The 21,079-nt window shown below is 43.8% G+C and overlaps 1 protein-coding gene across 3 annotated transcripts in view; it reads left to right on the top strand.

Moving 5' to 3' along the window:
• The window catches only part of LOC141129495 (uncharacterized), a 260,900-nt gene extending 243,435 nt beyond the window's left edge, over positions 1–17,465 (top strand). For all 3 annotated transcript variants that reach the window (XM_073617554.1, XM_073617553.1, XM_073617552.1), the window contains 2 exons: positions 14,486–14,749; positions 15,800–17,465. In XM_073617554.1, coding sequence (XP_073473655.1) covers positions 14,486–14,749; positions 15,800–15,957 — 422 coding nt within the window. In that variant the 3' untranslated portion in view covers positions 15,958–17,465. The remainder of the gene's footprint in view (positions 1–14,485; positions 14,750–15,799) is intronic.
• Positions 17,466–21,079: the final 3,614 nt, after the last annotated feature.

The raw sequence follows: 21,079 nt of genomic DNA, 5'->3' as shown, positions 1-21,079 counted from the left end.
CTCTTTAGCAAAGAGGAGGTTCTGCTCATTTTACGGGTAAGGGTAGAATATGTACTTGTGCTTAATCAATGTGGGGGTGGATGTGGTAGTTAGATCTGGTGTGGGTGGGGTTCATTGATTTGTTTGGCATCCGATTCCCCACACATTTGCTTATGGCCCATGTGCACACATCACTTCCTGCATTTGTTCTGCTGATGTAAATGCAATATAAATGAGAGCTCCTTTCTATTAAAATATATATGACTTGTTTCACAGTTGGGTGACTTTGGAACTCCGAGTTGCTTGACAAGTTGTACCCCATGATTCTCAATGATAACCATTCATATCTGTGCTACAACTTCAAAGTAGTCCCTGTACTACTTTGGTGTGACTTTCATGTGACTTGAGGTACATAGTAGGGTTGTCCCGATACCACTTTTTTAGGACCGAGTACAAGTACCGATACTTTTTTTCAAGTACACGCCGATACCGATTACCAATACTTTTTTTTTAATGTCACAGTGGTTTTTTTTTTGTTCTTTTTTAAACAGTGTTTTCTTTTTTTTTTTTTGGGGGGGGGGGGGGGGGTGAACGGTGTATGTGTGTGTGTTTTTTTTTTTTTTTTTTTTTACAATTTTTATTTTTTACGATAATATTTTTTTTATTCTTTATGTGTTTTTTTTGGTTTTTTTTTGTTTTTTTTTTTAATCAGCCCTGTTGGGGGGCTTTGGTGAGATATCAGGGGTCTTAACAGACCTCTGATATCTCCCCCTTGAGACAGAGAAAGAGACAGAGGATAGAGATTCCCCAGTCCCTTTCTCTGCAGCTTCAGCTGCACTGAGAATGAATGGAGAGAAGACAGCGGCTCCTCTCCATTCATAAACTGACACATCGTAATCACAGGAGATTACAATGTTTCAGTTATGTGAATAGACAGAGTCAGCTGACTCTGTCCATTCACACAGCGGAGAGAGACAGCAGAACGGAGGGGACAGAGAAGGAGAGGGGAACGGAGGGGACAGCGGAGAGACACAGGGAAGGAGAGAGGAACGGAGGGGGACAGCGGACAGACACAGCAGAACGGAGGCGACAGCGGAGGGGGACAGAAAAGGAGAGAGGAACGGAGGGGACAGCGAAGAGACACAGGGAAGGAGAGAGGAACGGAGGGGGACAGCGGAGAGACACAGCAGAAAGGAGGGGACAGCAGAGAGACACAGCAGAACGGAGGGGACAGCGGAGAGACACAGGGAAGGAGAGAGGAATGGAGGGGGACAGCGGAGAGACACAGCAGAACGGAGGGGACAGCAGAGAGACACAGCAGAACGGAGGGGACAGCGGAGAGACACAGGGAAGGAGAGAGGAACAGAGGGGGACAGCGGAGAGACACAGCAGAACGGAGGGGACAGCGGAGAGACACAGGGAAGGAGAGAGGAACGGAGGGGGACAGCGGACAGACACAGCAGAACGGAGGCGACAGCGGAGGGGGACAGAAAAGGAGAGAGGAACGGAGGGGACAGTGAAGAGACACAGGGAAGGAGAGAGGAACGGAGGGGGACAGCGGAGAGACACAGCAGAACGGAGGGGACAGCAGAGAGACACAGCAGAACGGAGGGGACAGCGGAGAGACACAGGGAAGGAGAGAGGAACGGAGGGGGACAGCGGAGAGACACAGCAGAACGGAGGGGACAGCAGAGAGACACAGCAGAACGGAGGGGACAGCGGAGAGACACAGGGAAGGAGAGAGGAACAGAGGGGGACAGCAGAGAGACACAGCAGAACGGACGGGACAGCGGAGGGGGACAGAAAAGGAGAGAGGAACAGAGGGGACAGCGGAGAGACACAGGGAAGGAGAGAGGAACGGAGGGGGACAGCGGAGAGACACAGCAGAACGGAGGGGACAGCGGAGAGACAGAGGGAAGGAGAGGGGAACAGAGGGGGACAGCGGAGAGACACAGCAGAACGGAGGGGACAGCGGAGAGACACAGTGCTTAAAGGCTTATATGCATGGTATTGTCATAAAAAGTGTTTGGGGACCCGGGTCCTGCCCCAGGGAACATGTATCAATGCAAAAAAAAGTTTTAAAAACGAACGTTTTTTTCGGGAGCAGTGATTTTAATAATGCTTAAAGTGAAACAATAAAAGTGTAATATTCCTTTAAATTTCGTACCTGGTGGCTGTCTATATTATGCCTGTAAAGTGGTGCATGTTTCCCGTGTTAAGAACAGTCCGACTGCAACATGACATTTCTAAAGGAAAAAAAGTCATTTAAAAGTACTATCGCTAGCGCTGGCTATAATGAATTGTAGGTCCGGCAATACACATAAAAGTTTATTGATAAAAACGGCATGGAATTTCCCCACAGGGGAACCCTGAACCAAAGTTTAAAAAATAAAAAGTGTGAGGGTCCCCCCAAAAATCCATACCAGACCCTTATCCGAGCACGCAACCTGGCAGGCAGCAGGAAAAGAGGAGGGACGAGAGAGTGGGCCCCCCTCCTGAACTGTACCAGGCCATATGCCCTCAAAATTGGGAGGGTGCTTTGGTGTAGCGGCCCCCTCAAAGCACCTTGTCCCCATGTTGATGGGGAGAAGGGCCCCATACCCACAACCCTTGCCCGGTGGTTGTGGGGGTCTGCAGGCGGGGGGCTTATCAGAATCTGGAAGCCCCTTTAACAAGGGGACCCCCAGATCCTGGCCGCCCTGTGTGAATTGGTAATGGGGTACAAATGTACCATTACCATTTCACAAAAAAAGTGTCAAAAATGTTAAAAAAGACAAGAGATGGTTTTTGACAATTCCTTTATTAATTTCTTCTTCTTTCCTCGTTTCTTCCTCCATCTTCTTTCTTCTGGTCTTCCTTCAGTGTTTTTCTTCTTCCTCCATCTTCTTCTTCCCCCGCTTCTTCCTCTATGTTCCTCTGCTTCTTCCTCTGGTCTTCTCATCTGGCATCTTCCTCCAGCTTCTTCTCCGCTTCGTCCTCCGCATGATCCACCTCAGTGGGAGTCTTCCGCTGTGTGACGCTTCTGTTGAGGTTACAGTTCTTATATAATGGAGGGCGGGGGCACCCGGTGACCCTTCCCTATGGCTTTCCCCATGTTGTCAGAGGGGGGCGGGGTCACCCTGTTTACGTAAATGGATGACCCCGTCCCCCTCTGACAACATGGGGAAAGCCATAGGGATGTCCCTGTACTTCAGAGAGGGGCGGACTGGGTGGCCCTGCCCCCCTCTGACACTACGGGGAAAGCCATAGGGATGTCCCCGTGCATCAGAGGGGGGCAGGGTCACCCAGCGATGTCACGTGTGGCCCCGCCCTCAGTTTTAAAAGAGCTGTCCCTGCGAGGATGCGTCATATGGCAGCAGCCTCCCAACGAGACAGGTCGACATGGGACATTTGATTTTGTTTATTTTTTTAATAAAGGACTTCCCCCTGGTGTGTGTTGTTTTTTTTTGCAATTTTGACACTTTTTTGGTGAAATAGTACAGGTACAATGTACCCATTACCATTTCGAACAGGGGGGGCGGGATTTGGAGGTCCACTTTTAAAGGGGGCTTCCAGATTCTGATAAGGCCCCCGCCCGCAGACCCCCACAACCACCAGGCAAGGGTTGTGGGGATAAGGCCCTTGTCCCCATCAACATGGGGACATCCTCCCCATGTTGAGGGCATGTGGCCTGGTACAGTTCAGAAGGGGGGGGCACTCTCTCTCTCCTTCTTTTCCTGTGGCCTGCCAGATTGCGTGCTCGGATAAGGGTCTGGTATGGATTTTTAGGGGGACCCCCACGCCATTTTTTAAAAAAATGTTGGCTCGGGGTTCCCCTTAAAATCCATACCAGACCTTAAGAGTCTGGTATAGATTTTGAGGGGGACCCCCACGCAATTTTTTTTAAATTTTGGCGCGGAGTTCCCCTTAATATCCATGCCAGGCCTAAAGGGCCTGGTATGGAATTTGGGGGGACCCCCACGCATTTTTATTTTAATTTTGGTTTGGGGTTCCTCTTAATATTCATACCAGACCCAAAAGGCCTGGTAATGGACTGTGGGGGAATCCCATGTCATTTTTTTCAATTACTTTTATGTGTATTGCAGAGACCCAACAATTCATTAATAGCTGGCACTAGTGCTAGTACTTTTAAATTACTTTTTTTCCTTTGAAATGTCATTTTGCTCTCAGACTGTTCTAAATACGGGAAACATGCGCCCCTTTACAGGCATACTATAGACACCCCCCAGGTACAAAATTTAAAGGAATATTTCACTTTTATTGTTTCACTTTAAGCATTATTATTTCTGCTCCCGAAAAAACGGCCGTTTTTAAAACTTTTTTCCAATTGATACATGTCCCCTGGGGCAGGACCCAGGTCCCCATACACTTTTTATGGTAAAGAACTTGCATATAAGCCCTCAGTGAGAACTTTGGATTTTGCAGGTTCGAGCCCCATTGACTTCCACTATTCCAGCATATGTGATCTGACATGCATTTTTGCCGGCAATAGCGCTGCTTTCCATTTGCATTAGCGCTCAGTTTCTGAGAGTTGAAGTCTTTTTGGCCTTTTTTGAGTGCTATTTTTTGGCACTGCAGGATAATTTTTCGGCGCTATAGTAAATAATCCTCACTGTCTCCTTCTATACAATACAAGCCTTAGGTTTTCTGTATTTGTACAGGAAGAGAAAAAAAGTTTTAACCATTTCTGTGTCTGTCATGATCTGGAAACAAACTTTCTTTTTATCTACAAGAGTAATTAATTCAGAAATAGTTTTAATGTTTTTATAACAAGAATGAAATATACTTTTATCTTGATTAGGTAAACAGATAACTTTAGACTTGAATTGTAAACATGATGACAGATCTAATTGTTCTAATTCAGAATTTTCATTGTTAAATGTAAAATCTGTATACTGTAATTTATAATAAAATAATTCTGTATTGCTGACCGGTAATCCCAAGACAGTAATTGGAACCAATATTTGTTCTTTCCCTGCTATTGGAATCATAGAAGAACTATAACACACATCCTGATTGCATCGTATCCATTTATTTACCCATAAATCTGTATGATTTATTGCATATACATATTCTCTGGGTAAATTCTGTAAAATGCCAAGAGGAGTTATTCCACTCTGAAATGCTTGCACAATTATTTTAAAATTAGTGGAATATTCAGTCTGGATCTCTAAACATGATCTGGCTATATGAGAATGTTGTTCACTTGCCATTAAATTAGGAGTAATATTTTGAAGATGTAATATAGATGGACCCATTATATTAGCTGTTTTAATACCATATCTTCTAATATCTGATTAAAATTGTTTTGTACCTTAATACCTTTACTTCCCACTAAACCAGCTGTTTCAAGATCAGACTTTAAAGTGTTAATATCCATACTATTTGTTATACTTCCAAAAGTGCCGACTCCTAAAATACCTTCAACAATACCACACTTATTTCTATGATTTCTACTATTAATTCCAAACCATCTTTCAATACCAAATTCCATATTAATCAAATGTTCTTGACATTGTAGAAATCTTGTAGAAATTTTCTATTCTGAAACATTAAAGTTACACAATACAATGACAAACTTTCCCTCTCTCAAGAGAGCTATGGATTGGAAATGGTTAATCTGAAAAGGATTAGCAGGGACACTTTTTTAATCAACACATGGAGTTTTCCTTGGAGACATTACAACAACACTTGCCTTAGCACATTTCACCGGATAATTTCCTATTGATATGCAACATTCATATATACCAGTATCATTTAAAGATACAGTTATTTGCTGGTAAACAAATGTATCATTGATCCAATTCACACTACCAAAAAATCCTTTATGAATTATATTATAGTACTGTGAAGAAGGCTACCCAAAAATTCACCATTCCTTTTCCAAGTTAATAAAGAACTTTGAGGTAAATATATTTCTGTATTACATATCGAATGCAAACTATCTTTGTCTTCAATGATTTTTAATGACTGTGGAGATACTTTAACTTCTGGAACAATCATATCTACCACAGAAATACTAATTGCAACCCTTATTTGAGCTATTTTTATTATTACTCTAAAATCCCATGTTCTTACAATGTCCCCTTTTTCATCTCCTATTATATTTAAATGTTCTGGATCTAATATTTTTACGAAACATTGAGAAAGATAATAAAATTGATCTAAGGGATCAAGTATTTTCCCAGATCTTGACATATTATTAGTAACATCTCCAGACCAAATTGTTGAATTGTTACCTTTTACAAATATTGACCAGAAACTCCTTCCCAATATATTACATTCAAAAGTTCCGGTTCTGTTGTTTAGTCTATAAGATCCCTGCATTTTAACAAAATTTGTTTTGGATTCTATTTTAACTTTGATTTCAACATTATTACAATGAATGAAATACAATTGCATACAGCAATCATATCCCTGTCCTACGCATACATATCCAAGCAAATCTTCAGCTGTATTGATATTAACATATCTAAAATTATTATTTATGTCATTTGTATTAGGATCAATATCTTTATCACTTTTGTCCTCTGTATTGATATCAGTGTTTTTATCATTTTTTTTTTCATCTGTATTAATATCAATGTCTTTATCACTTTTGTCATCTATATTGATATCAATGTCTACATCTCTTTTGTTTCTGAATAATGCAATGTCTTTGTGTAAATCTTCAATCCTGTTAATCTCTGCATAGCTGGAACTGTTTGTGATATATTTTACCACAGATAAAACTGTCACAAGAGAAAAGATGAATCCTGTGATGATGATAAGTCTTCTCTCTTTAAAACTTTTCTTTTGTTGTGCTGTCATCTTTTCTTCTTTTTGGAATCCATGATTCCATCCAGGTTAGATTTTTATAATTCATTCCTGAAAAAAGGAATGCAGCATCATTATCTTGGCATATACAATTTGCATTGATCAGTGTGTACCCACATTTTTTGTTGTCTACGTGCATTTTTTACTGAATTGAGAGGTCTTTGGATTTGTACCTTTACACCTTGAACATCCAAGATGTCAACTTGACCTTCCCAATTACTTTGCCACGGTCCACTTTTCCTGAAACTTTTTTATCATAAGCTAACCTCCTTTCTCAAAATTAGAAATATGTGCAGGGACAATTTTTTGCATACAAGTAGCAGCATGTGGCAAAATACTGTTCAGATTGTCCTGTAACATCTGTAACCATTTTGTTTTCTCTATTGCCTCTCTTTGCGGCATAGACAAAAAAGATTCATTGGGAAACACAAGCGACATTTTCCTTCCTGTCATTAATTCAAAAGGAGAATACTTTGTAGCTGAAGAAACTGTACTTCATACACTCATTAAAATAAAAGGTACAACATCAACCCAAGTATTTCCTCTGTCTAACAACATTTTTGCAATTCTGGATTTGATAGTCCTATTCATTCTTTCCACAATACCTGCAGACTGTGGTGGTACATGAAATCTCTGATCTGTTCCCAAGATTTTACACATTTCCTGTGTGATTTTACCTGTAAAATGGGATCCTCTGTCACTACTTAGGTTTGTTGGTATACCCCAAACTGGAAAAACATGATTAATCAACATCTTAGCAGTTGTTAAAACATCATCTTTGCGTACTGGTAAGTGTAGCGCACTACCCCGTAGGAGCTGCTGGTAGTTCATTCCTTTCTGTTAGTGTAGCTCTGTTCTCCTCCCCTGCACGAATGACACAGCAGACAGTCCAGAACAGTTGAACATTAAACTTTATTCTTTTCCCTTATTGCATGGCAGAAAAGAATATGCAATATGTACAATCTGTATCTTCTGGAAGTATGAGTTGCCTCTCTAGATCAAAGTCCCATCTCCAACCAGATCTCTAAATTGCCTGGGAGAAGGATCGGTTGAGATGCTCTTTACAATTCTTGCCAGCACTTATTGCGATACTGTGATACAGAGTCACTCTGAATAACTCTCACAGATTTGGCGTTAAGTGAAGTAAATCCTGAGAATACATAGTCCAGATTATATAGAGCCACTCTGAATAACTCTTAACCTGCACTTGCTTCCATTTATACTTTGCAGCTTTCCTCCCTCCTGTTTACTGCTACTGCACAACCGTACAGCACTTCCAAGTTATACCCAAAGAACGTTACTCTGAATAAAGTTCTTTGGCCGACTGATTGGATTTCTCCTGGGTATTAATTCTTTAAGGCCCAACTCCCTGCACAGTCTTCTTCATTGACCCGCACTCCAACACTCTTTTTGGAGTATTGATTCTCTAAGGCCAAAGTCCTGCACCTCCTCCTTCATGACCCGCACTTTAACACCTTTAAGTCTTTTGGAAGCACTGTTTCCCTGGGTTTCCACTCACTTGTACTCCTGATCAACAGTCCATGTTTGCCACAGAAGATCGATCTCCCAGTCTTCCTCCCTCCTGTTAGTAGTAGTAGTAGCTTCCTCCTGATGGCTCCTCCATCTCTCCTCCCTGCATGGCACGTTCCCCTCCCCAGAGGGGAGAGCGCCCGAGCTGCACCAGCCCCTACATGCTGTCTTCTTCTTTTTCTCAATCTCCCCTCAGGAGCATGTGACCTTAGCTTTTACTATAGTCCCGCCCATGTCCTAAGGTTGGTGATTGGTTCAGAGGGGTCTCCAAAACTACCTGCCACTCTACTCCTTCAGTCCACCCACTTTCCAGAACATTTCAGGGAAAGTGATGGAAATCTTACACCCTCCTCTATTAACAAAATCTTCCAACCACATTAACCAACCAGCTTACACCAACAGAGTAAAACACTGGCAATTTTACCTGACACTAATCTTAACTGACTACTTTAGCACACACCTAAGTAGGTGGGTGCTACATAAGATTAGGGACCCATAAACAGAACATTTTATTCATTTGCTCATAACTCAAGTTGAAACGATCACAAAAACTTTCAAAGGCATCCTTTTTTTTCGCATTGATACATGTGCCCTGGGGCAGGACCCAGGTCCCCAAACACTTTTTAAGACAATAACTTGCATATAAGCCTTTAAAATTAGCACTTTTGATTTTTCATGTTCGTGTCCCTTAGACTTTAGTGGTGTTTACATGTTCGAACAAATTTTTTGCCTGTTTGCATGTTCTGGTGCGAACTGAACAGGAGGTGTTTAGACCATCCCTACCTGTGTCTATTAGGGGCACAGAGTGACCAAGAAAATGATGGACAGCTACTAATGAACATGGAGAATGTGGTTTAGATTAATTCAGATGGGACAGTAATATTTATCCACAATATCTCCCAGGAAATATACAAACACTATTCTTGGTTTAATTGATTATGAACTATGCATGTTAATTAAAAGAGCTGAACTCATTATACAATGTAGAAGATGGATAGTCTGCTACTGGTGGTCTCCTGCTATTGTGTGAAGGTGTCCTGTGTTTATACTTATGATAATGTGTATTGTAGTTTGTGAGCTAGGAGACAACCTTTGAGTAACCTAGGCTGGTTAAATACCTAGTTAATTAGCTTATGTTAATTTATGTTTTTGGTTACAGTTTGTATTGTTAGGGTAATATGATCAGGAGGGGAAAACTACTTTTTAAGTGTATAAAAAGCCTGCATCCTTGTATCCATTCCGTGGAGTGCGATGGGGTTCCGTGACAGTGGTGGCAACAATGGGATGCTTCCTGCAGTCTGGGACATCCAAACCTCCACCGGGATACAAGGTCCAGATAGCAGAAGAGGAAAGGTACAGATACCAGCCACAATAGAGGAGGAATTCGGAAGGAGGCTGCGAGAGATGCAGATACAGCACAGGGGCCAGTATCAGAGCAGGTCCTGCTGGAATGGCATGATTCTATCCACTGCAAACTCTGGAATGAAATTCAGCCCATGAGCAGCATCCCTAGGATAAAATTCTCCCCTCCATCCAGGAAAGGTTCTGGTCCCACTATGAATTGTGGGTGCTGTTTTTGGGAGAAAAAACGCACAAGGAGAAGACAGCTGAGTTAAGCAGGCTGGTCTGGGCAGAGATGCGGTTGGACTAGAGCTACAGAGCCCTCTAGTGGCATGTATCCCAAGCATGCCCTTAGATAGCAGATGACAGCCCAACAAAAGGCTTTGGCTACAGCGGCCTGGGACTGTTGTACGTGAAGCTAACAGGGGACCCTAACTTTGGGAGCGATTTGGAGTGGCGGTTGGATGAAATCATGGATTTCAGAGAAGAGATACTGAATATCTCGGAAGTGCACTGGGCACTGGAAGATATTGAGTTTTTGGCCATGGAGGAATGGGAGCTGGAGATCGCCTACAGACAGCTGCTAGACTCTGCTCAGCGGCAGGGCTGGGCTCCCTTTGCCTGGGACTATCCAGAAGTACCAGCCAACAGTCCTGAAATCTCGTCTGAAGTGTCAGCAATGGGGCAGAGTAACAGTGTGCTTTGCCTATCTCCGCTTGCAGCTATGGAAGCGGACGTCTTATGGCAGATGCAGCAAGTGTTGACTGATCTGGACGAACCTGTTTCTGCACAGGATGAGCTTGGATGAAGAAATGCGTCTGTCCAATGGCAGTTTAAGGACTCTGGAGAAGAGGGAGCTGTCCTCATTCCCCAGACATGGATCACAGAAAGCATGGATTTACTTGACTTTTCATCAGAGGATGTTATGGATGATGAGTCACCTGCTAAAGTGTTGGCACTGGGCTCAAGGGTCCCACCTAGCAAACCCCTAGCAGAAGTACTGGTGGCAGGACAAAGTACTGCAGACCCCTGCTCCACACCCATGGCAGTTTCAGAGGCCTGAGGTGAGAAGGTGGTGGTTCTTATTCCCCAGTGAATTTCAGAGATGCAGGGAGGGGAAACAGCCATTCCCCCTCCCCATCCAGGATTTGTGTACCTGGGAGAAAGTGCCAGAGAAAGGACATCCCAGCAGCAGATGCCACCCCAGAATGATGACACCAACCCAGCTGAACCGCTGGCAACCGGACAGAGGGTCCAAGACCTCTGCCCCACACCTGTGGCAGTTCTGGAGGCCCAGAGTGAGGAGGTGGCGGTCACTCCTGAGCAGCAGATCAGGATCCAGGGAGAGAAGGGAGAAGAGGTTGTTGTCTTACCTCCCCAACAGTCAGTCAGAGTGGAGGAAACCCTCCCCAACAGTTAGCCAGAATAGATGATGTGAGCGCTGAAGTGATAACAGAGCAGAACACTACTGACCTGTGCGCACAACAATCCACTCTGCAGAAGCTCCAGGAAGAGGATGCAATTGGCACCCCACAACGGCAGCTTGAGCTGGTGTCAGTGGATGGGTCTGCGGTCACCACTAACAGAAACCCAGCAGAAGTGGAGACAACAGGGCAGAGTGCTACCAAACTCTGCCCAGCATCGGCAACAACTGCTGAGTTCCAGGGAGCTGGGGCAGTCGGCCTCCCTCCCCAGCGATAAGCTGATGTAGTGAAGCTCCTACACCCAGCTGAACCACTGCCAAAAGGACAGAGAGCTGCTGGCCTCTGCCCTCAACTTACAGTAGGTGACCATGATATTTATCGCCGAGATTTGACACCTGCAAGCCCCGCCGCGGGAGCCAGCGCCGAGCTGGCTCGCTGATTGGGAAAGGAAAACTTTTTTTTCCTTTTGCAATGAGCGACAGGCAGTGCTGACAGCTGTCTGGTATGAATCATGAGGGGGAACGCTGCACCAAATTTTAAATGAAAAAACCGGCATGGGTTCCCCCCAGGGGCATACCAGGCCCTTAGGTCTGGTATGGATTGTAAGGGGAACCCCCTACACCGAAAAATCGCCATGGGGGTCCCCCCAAAGCCATACCAGACCCTTATCCGAGCACACAGCCTGGCCGGTCAGGAAAGGGGGTGGGGACGAGCGAGCACCCCCCTCCTGAGCCGTACCAGGCCGCATGCCCTCAACATGGGGGTGGGCACTTTGTGGGAGCGGGGTGCCCTGTGGGTCCCCACCCCAAAGCACCTTGTCCCCATGTTGATGAGGACAAGGGCCTCTTCCCGAAAACCCTGGCTGTTGGTGTCGGGGTCTGCGGGTGGGGGGCTTATCAGAATCCGGAGCCCACTTTAATAAGGGGGCCCCCAGATCCCAGCCCCCCACCCTATGTGAATGAGTATGGGGTACATGGTACCCCTACCCATTCACCTAGGGAAAAAAGTGTCAATAAAAAAAAAAACACACTACACAGGTTTTAAAAGTAATTTATTAGGCAGCTCCGGGGGTCTTCTTCCGACTTTGGGGGTCTTCTTCCAACTTTGGTGGTCTTCTTCTGACTTCTGGAGTCTTCTGCCAACTTCGGGGATCTCTCAGGCCTCTTCTCCCTCCCTCCGGTGTTGTCTCTGCGCTCTCTGGTTCTTCTCCGGTGCCTTCTTCCTTCTGCTGGGCTCCTCCGCTATCTTCTGCTCTTTTGCCACTCTTTTGCTAGTGGAGGAGCCCGGTCTTCTGCGCTGTCTTGTCCCCTCTTCACTTCCAGAGATGTTGACACGACGCTCTCTCCAGCTGGAATGCTGTGTGCGAGCTGCGCAGCCATTTATATAGGCGATGACCCCGCCCCTTGTGACGTCACAGTCCCAGCATGTGCAGGGACTCTGGCGTCATAAGGGGGCGGGACCCAAGAGTTCCTGCACATGCTGGGACTGTGACGTCACAAGGGGGCGGGGTCATCGCCTATATAAATGGCTGTGCAGCTAGGTAGGGGTACCATGTACCCCATACTCATTCACATAGGGTGGGGGGCCGGGATCTGGGGGCCCCCCTTATTAAAGGGGGCTCCCGAAATCCGATAAGCCCCCTGCCCACAGACCCAGACAACCAATGACCAGGGTTGTTGGGAAGAGGCCCTTGTCCTCATCAACATGGGGACAAGGTGCCTTGGGGAGGGGGGGCCCGAAGGGCACCCCCCCTTCCCCAAAGCGCCCACCCCCCATGTTGAGGGCATGAGGCCTGGTACTCAGGAGGGGGGCACTCGCTCGTCCCCACCCCCTTTCCTGACCGGCCGGGCTGCGTGCTCTAAGGGTCTGGTATAGATTTGGGGGGACCCCCACACCGATTTTTCGGCGTAGGGGGTTCCCCTTACAATTTGTACCAGACCTAAGGGCCTGGTATGCCCCTGGGGGGAACCCACGCCATTTTTTTCATTTAAAATTTGGCACGGCATTCCCCCTCATGATTCATACCAGACAGCTGTCAGCACTGCCTGTCGCTCATCGTTAAAGAAAAAAAAAGTTTTCCTTTCTCGATCAGCGAGCCAGCGCGACATGCACAGTACTCTGTTGCCGAGAACCAGCGCGATGGGATCGCGCTGGTAACACAATCTCATGGTCAGGTACTGTACAAAGGATGGATTTCCTGTAGAAGTGGAAGGTACTGCAGTCTCCACCTGTATACCCCAGGGATGCTGAGCAATCGGCCCAGATCCCCAACAGCATGACGGAGTGAGACCAGCCACCCTGTCTTCTCTTCAGCAGTTGAAAGGACTTCAGGGAGAAGGGCCAGTATGCACTTCCCCCAGCAGCGGGTATCTTATATGAGAGATGCACAGCTGGCTGGGTGAGTAATGATCTGTTTGAGACAATTTGTTTGGGGTACTATGTGGGTATGGGCATTGGGGGACTGGAACTATGGAGTAACTTCGGAGTTAAACCGTCTGGGGTCTCCTCATGTACTAGGCTGCTGCAGAAAGGGGAGATATGTGATAGGAGTCACTTTGGTTGGGGGGCCGTGGAACCCAGAATCCCTTGGAAAGGTTGGGAAACCATTGGACAGCTACTAATGGACATTGAAAATGTGGTTTAGATTACTTCAGATGGGACAGTAATATTTATCCACAATATCTACCAGGAAATATACAAAAACTATTCTTGGTTTATTTGATTCTGAACTATACATGTTAATTGAAAGAGCTGATCACAGATGGCCTCTGTATAATGTAGGAGACGGATAGTCTGCTACTGGTGGTCTCCTGCTATTGTGTGAAGGTGTCCTGTGTTTATATTTATGATAGTGTTTATTGTAGTTTGTGAGCTAGGAGATGACCTCTGAGTCACCTAGGCTGGTTAAATGACTAGTTAATTAGCTCATGTTAATTTATGTTACTGATTTGTATTGTTAGGGTAATATGATCAGGATGGGGGAACCTACTTTTCAAGTGTATAAAAACCCTGTATCCTTGTCCAATAAAAGATTACATGTTGCAGTTTTGTAACTGAGCTAGTCTTGCCTGGTTCTTGGTTACAATATGTGGCTGTAATATCTGATATCTGAAGGTCCAGACTGGCGGAAGCAGTGTACTGATGGAAGCACGCAAGCGGGGTGTGACAGGGTTCCGTGACACCTAGTCTGAAAGGGAGGAGTATATTTTCATTGGCTGCTGGTCCCAATCACATGACTAACCCCTATAGGATATTGCAGTAAAAGTTTCTGCGGTAAAGTTATTTCAGGATTTTGGTGCCTTTTTATGACTGTGATTGGGGTGGATGGGGTATTGGGGGGATCATATTCCATTATAGTGTCATGTTACAGATCTCCCCATTTCTGTGTCTCCTAGTTCCGGTATCAGATCTGGTCCTAGATGTAAGGTGCCTCCAAAATAGCAGTGCTGAGATCTCCTGCTGGGTGAAGAATGGGACTGACCCCTCCATCTACCTGATTGTGAGTGTAGAATTGGAGGTATATAATGTCACCAGCTCAGAGCGGACAGTCCGTGTCACTGTGCCTCCTGTGTCTCCGCCCGATTCCTGGAATATCAGATGTTCAGCAAAGAATGACATCAGTGAGATCACCACAAATCAGATGCATGATGCTTGTCGAGGTGAGTGACATGTGTCCTTGCTGAGTCCTATCAGTTATCTATGTATATACCAGAGCAGTGTTCATCCTGTATACTGTATACCCCAATATAGAGCAAACATAGGCCAGATCCCCCGGGCTGGTCAGGAATAACTGTGATCCTGTGATGTCATTCACCAAATATTGTCATATCCATATATGGTAAATTATATCATCCAGGAGATCCTGTCCCTTTATATATAGCATCTGTTACCCACCAGAGCTGTCAGTACACTTTACAATTTGTTTGTTAATGAGTAGGGTACTATGTACTCATTCACAAAGAGGGGAAGTGGCATTTGGGTACCCCCTCATTTTTAAGACCCCAACCACCACCAGGCCAGGGATGAGAACATATATATATATATATATGCATATATATATTTTTCTAACTATCCCTGGCTCCTGTGTTCACATGGCTGGGGATTCTCTTCATCTTTAGCTCTCATAACTGCAAATAAAGGGACTTACCAACTAACCTTTTCACTCTGGAGTCCCCAGAATCTACAAATTGTTTAATCCAAAAGAAATATAAAAACAGCTGAACAGTCAGCCCCAGAGAATCCAGTACAACAACATATCACTTATCCAAAAATAGTTCTATACTATTAACACACAGCCATATAGTCAAAAAACAACTTACATAGAAAAATAAAGGAAAGAACATACCATGGTTTTACCAAAACCATTAAAACATAACCCACCATGCCATATGTGGGACCCTGTTATAGCTTATAGAGTTTAAACATAGAACATATACTATTGGCTGGTGACTCTCTCACGTGGTCATGTCCTCACTCGGCCCGCTGTCATTGTGTTATAATAATCTGAGCTTCTTATATTCTCCATGTTTACTGGACAAGATATTATATGTCCGGCTACGTCCTTATCAAGATAACCAGAATCTCTGCCCTGTTACCAGTGTGACTGTCCTGTTATGCTGACACTGCTGTAATGAAGATCTGACTGGCTTTGATATATAATATTATTATTCTGTACAACTCTCTCATTGTACCCCATTATCTCCATTTAGAACATTTGTCTGGAATGTGGTCAGATTGGGATCAGTACCTGATTTATGGTGTGGTCGGTGTCCTCTGCACTGCGCTCCTCATCTGTATACTCACTAACCTGAGGAAGAGGAAGACAAGGAAAGTGTATCAGATAGAGATGAAAATGGTACCAATGTAATGAAGTCAAATATCTCCCCAGATTGCCAGCCTGGAAATTGTATGAGAACAATAGCACAGAATATGTAAAGAAACTCAAACTCTGGTGACACTTACAGGGCCACCCACTTCTCCAATTTCAGCTGATTCAGCATTTGAAATTTGGGCCATCCAGGGCCTGTTTGAGACTTTGGCTCAAAGTTGACAAGCAACTTGAAGGACTGGTTACCATTGGTGGCATTATCTGAATGTTTTCTTCTATTATTTGAGGCTAGTCGTCATGTTATTCAACGGTTGTGTCTGCTTTTTTCTTTCTATATACCCTATATTAATTTTAAATGCAGCTTTTGTTTGTTTCTTTTTAGTTAAAAACCACCTTAGAAGCTACAGGAGAATTATATTATTGATTAACATACATATTATTTTTTCCTTTGCATTATCAATATAATTTTCTTATACCTTTAATACCAACTTCTGCTGGGGCCCCACCTCCTTCTCATCCCACTTCCTTCCCTAAGGTCTCATTGGTACATCACTCTGATAATCCCCCACCTCATTGAGAATCATGGACAAAGAAGAGCTTTGACTGTCATGAGGAGACCAAAATCTTTACTAGCAGAAGAGAGTAAAGTATTCAAATTGTACTGACCACAATTTACAAAGACTAGTGATAGAGAGTAAAATAGTCCCTCTCCTCCTCCTCTTCCTCCTCCTACTTCAAGCTCATCCATTTCCACCCCCATCTATACCAGATTACCTAGTATCAGCCTCAAATGATAGGGATGGAAGTATTTCAAGGGTTGTCAGAGGTTTACCTTATGGCACCTCCGGCTGGGAAGAAGATTTGAATGGGAAGACGCAGGCTTAGGCTACAACCATGCTCTGATTCAGCCAACTATGCCCTTGCCATCTCCAGATCTAGCTTTGAGCAGGCAGGTTTATCTGCTCCCACTGCTGAAACTAAATAAAGTATACCCTAGCCACCTTCAAGGCAGCATTGCAATACCAGTTTGTTAAAATTCCTGGCTTTACAGCTTCTACTGTTTCAGCTACTGAATATAGCCCTCTACAATCAATTTGTGACTTTTGCTCTACCACAATTCTATTTTTCTGCTGTTGTTCCTCAGTGTTAAAAATTATCTAATTTGTTTTGCTTGTTACATACTACATTGACCATTCATGTTTGCATTGATTATTACAGCGTATTGTCATTAAAATTGGACAGCCCTTTTTGAATCGTCATGCTGCTTCTCAGTTGTAAAAAATGTTTTGCTTTGATACATGCTACATTGTGATGTTTGTATTCATCTTTTGGGTCTACTTGAGTGAATTGGCACCCTGAATTTTTTGAGATACGGATGTAGTGTGGACTAATGATGATTTCTTAAATAGAAACTGCCTGATCTCACTCTGTGCCTGTAAAGGTTATGGCCTATGAAAAAATGTTAAAATCTGTGCTGATAATTTGTACAACATTTGTCACTAAGAGAGTACAATATTTTTTTGTAATTAAAGATGGAGTCTGCCTGCTCTCTCCCTTTTGATTTGCCTCCTATATAAAGGAATTTGATTTTGTGTGTTTGTATACAAATTTTGATTGTAATATAACTTCTTTCTGTTTCTACAATGAAATCCTCTTTGAAAGGATGAGATTATGAGAATTAGATATTTTTATCCTATATATACAGTGGGAACAGAAAGTATTCAGACCCCCTTAAATTTTTCACTCTTTGTTATATTGCAACCATTTGCTAAAATCATTTAAGTTCATTTTTTTCCTCATCAATGTACACACAGCACCCCATATTGACAGAAAAACACATTTTTGCAGATTTATTAAAAAAGAAAAACTGAAATATCACATGGTCCTAAGTATTCAGACCCTTTGCTCAGTATTTAGTAGAAGCCCCCTTTTGATCTAATACAGCCATGAGTCTTTTTGGGAAAGATGCAACAAGTTATTCACACCTGGATTTGGGGATCCTCCGCCATTCCTCCTTGCAGATCCTCTCCAGTTCTGTCAGGTTGGATGGTAAACGTTGGTGGACAGCCATTTTTAGGTCTCTCCAGAGATGCTCAATTGGGTTTAAGTCAGGGCTCTGGCTGGGTCATTTAAGAACAGTCACGGAGTTGTTGTGAAGCCACTCCTTCGTTATTTTAGCTGTGTGCTTAGGGTCATTGTCTTGTTGGAAGGTAAACCTTCGGCCCAGTCTGAGGTCCTGAGCACTCTGGAGAAGGCTTTCATCCAGGATATCCCTGTACTTGGCCGCATTCATCTTTCCCTCTATTGCAACCAGTCGTCCTGCCCCTGCAGCTGAAAAACACCCCCACAGCACGATGCTGCCACCACCATGCTTCGCTGTTGCGACTGTATTGGACAGGTGATGAGCAGTGCCTGGTTTTCTCCACACATACCGCTTAGAATTAAGGCCAAAAAGTTCTATCTTGGTCTCATCAGACCAGAGAATCTTATTTCTCACCATCTTGGAGTCCTTCAGGTGTTTTTTTAGCAAACTCCATGTGGGCTTTCATGTGTCTTGCACTGAGGAGAGGCTTCCGTCGGGCCACTCTTGACTTTCTACAACTTTCTCCCATCTCCCGACTGCATCTCTGGAGCTCAGCCATAGTGATCTTTGGGTTCTTCTTTACCTCACTCACCAAGGCTCTTCTCCCCCGATAGCTCAGTTTGGCTGGATGGCCAGCTCTAGGAAGGGTTCTGGTCGTCCCAAATGTCTTCCATTTAAGGATTATGGAGGCCACTGTGCTCTTAGGAACCTTAAGTGCAGCAGAAATTTTTTGTAACCTTGGCCAGATCTCTGCCTTGCCACAATTCTGTCTCTGAGGTCTTCAGGCAGTTCCTTTGACCTCATGATTCTCATTTGCTCTAACATGCACTGTGAGCTGTAAGGTCTTATATAGACAGGTGTATGGATTTCCTGATCAAGTCAATATTTTTTAGCAAACTCCATGCGGACTTTTACGTGTCTTGCACTGAGGAGAGGCTTCCGTCAGGCCACTCTGCCATAAAGCCCCGACTGGTGAAGGGCTGCAGTGATGGTTGACTTTCTACAACTTTCTCCAATCTCCCGACTGCATCTCTGGAGCTCAGCCATAGTGATCTTTGGGTTCTTCTTTACCTCACTCACCAAGGCTCTTCCTTGTGCCTTGTGCCTTGCCACAATTCTGTCTCTGAGCTCTTCAGGCAGTTCCTTTGACCTCATGATTCTCATTTGCTCTGACATACACTGTGAGCTGTAAGGTCTTATATAGGCAGGTGTGTGGCTTTCCTAATCAAGTCCAATCATTATAATCAAACACAACTGGACTCAAATGAAGGTATAGAACCATCTCAAGAATGATCAGAAGAAATGGACAGCACCTGAGTTAAATGAGTGTCACAGCAAAGGGTCTGAATACTTAGGACCATGTGAGATTTCAGTTTTTCTTTTTTAATAAATCTGCAAAAATGTCAACAATTCTGTGTTTTTCTGTCAATATGGGGTGCTGTGTGTACATTAATGAGGAAAAAAATGAACTTAAATGATTTTAGCAAATGGCTGCAATATAACAGAGTGAAACATTTAAGGGGGTCTGAATACTTTCCGTCCCCACTGTATATATAAATACATATATATATATATATATATATATATATATATATATATATATGGGTAAAATCAGAAACAGACTTAAAAGTCACTGGGACCAGATGGCTTGCACCCGAGGGTCCTTAAGGAACTCAAGTAATTGCCAGACCATTGTTCCTAATTTTTACAAACAGTCTACTGACTGGAATGGTACCAGCTGATTGGAGGAAAGCCAATGTAGCACCAATATTTAAAAAAGGACTAAGATACATCCCTGGGAATTACAGACCAGTTAGACTAACATCAATAGTATGCAAGCTGTTGGAGGGGATGATAAGGGACTAAATACAAGATTTCAGTAATGAAAACAGTATCATTAGCAGTAATAGTGCTAAAATCTTGTGAGCCACAAATGGGTTAATGCCTTCAGTGTGAATAAATGAACCTAATTCAGCTGCACACACTAACCACGTTCCATACCGTGTATATGCCAAAAATAAATAAATATATGTGTATGCGCTAAAGGCTATAAATACGTGAACAAAGAATATAATAAATCTATACAATATTAAAAATTATTATAAATTATAAAGTGTCACACACCTTTGAAGAAAGTGACTATAATCCGCAATTGAATATATGAAAAATGGTAACATGCACCATGCAAAAAAATGTGAGAAAACAAAAAAAAAATCCTTTAAATGATTAAAAAAAATAAAAAAAAAATATGTAAGTGCTACTTGATAAATAAAGTGTCTGAAACCAATTCATACAAATGCATATATCTCAGTCCAAGCCATTCATAAGAGTATATAAATCAAAGTGCACAATAGTGTCCAAACATATAGCAGGCAATCCTCATGCTGTTTTTTTTGAAAAAGTGCTAAATATTCCGCATGCTCTTCTTATGAGATGTGCACATTAAGGCATGCTGCAGTGCTCTCCAGTGACCCCCAATGGATAATGCGCTCACCTTAGAGCGTGTGACACAGTAGCTAAACAGTGTCAAAACACGCATTAGAGCCACTCCAGGGCTCACACAGGGTATGCTGGTGATGATCTGTATCTCGCTCAAATGGTGACATATATGAAAGAAAGGAGACTCATAGCATAATACCGCCAGGAATTTATTTGAAAAGCCCTAAAAACAATCCCTCCAGGAGGGTACTCACAATGCTTGGGTGCGTCAGTGCACCATCCTATCCAAAACATGCAATACAGATGAATCCTGTGGCGTGCGGTGCGGTGTTCAATCCTCTGCCTGTCTGTGTGTAGAAAGCTCCGTCCTGCCCCTCCCCTACGCGTCTTCGGCACAGGGTATACGTGCCTTCATCTGGGGGATCTAATAGGACGGGCGCTCTATGTGTAATTTATACTATCACAGCGGCCATTTTGCCTGGGACCGCTGACATCCTAGTGTTCGGCTCCAGCTATGTAAAAGATAACAGCGGCCATTTTGCCTAGGATCGCTGACATCCTAGTGTTAGGCTCCAGCTATGTAAAAACAACAACAGCAAATGACGCTGTGTGCGAGCCTTGATATTTTAGAGAAAGCAG

Source organism: Aquarana catesbeiana, linkage group LG02 (genome assembly GCF_042186555.1).
Source record: "Aquarana catesbeiana isolate 2022-GZ linkage group LG02, ASM4218655v1, whole genome shotgun sequence".
Lineage (NCBI taxonomy): Eukaryota > Metazoa > Chordata > Amphibia > Anura > Ranidae > Aquarana > Aquarana catesbeiana.
The sequence above is the reverse complement of the archived record's forward strand: the minus strand, read 5'-3'. Positions and strand labels throughout refer to the sequence as shown.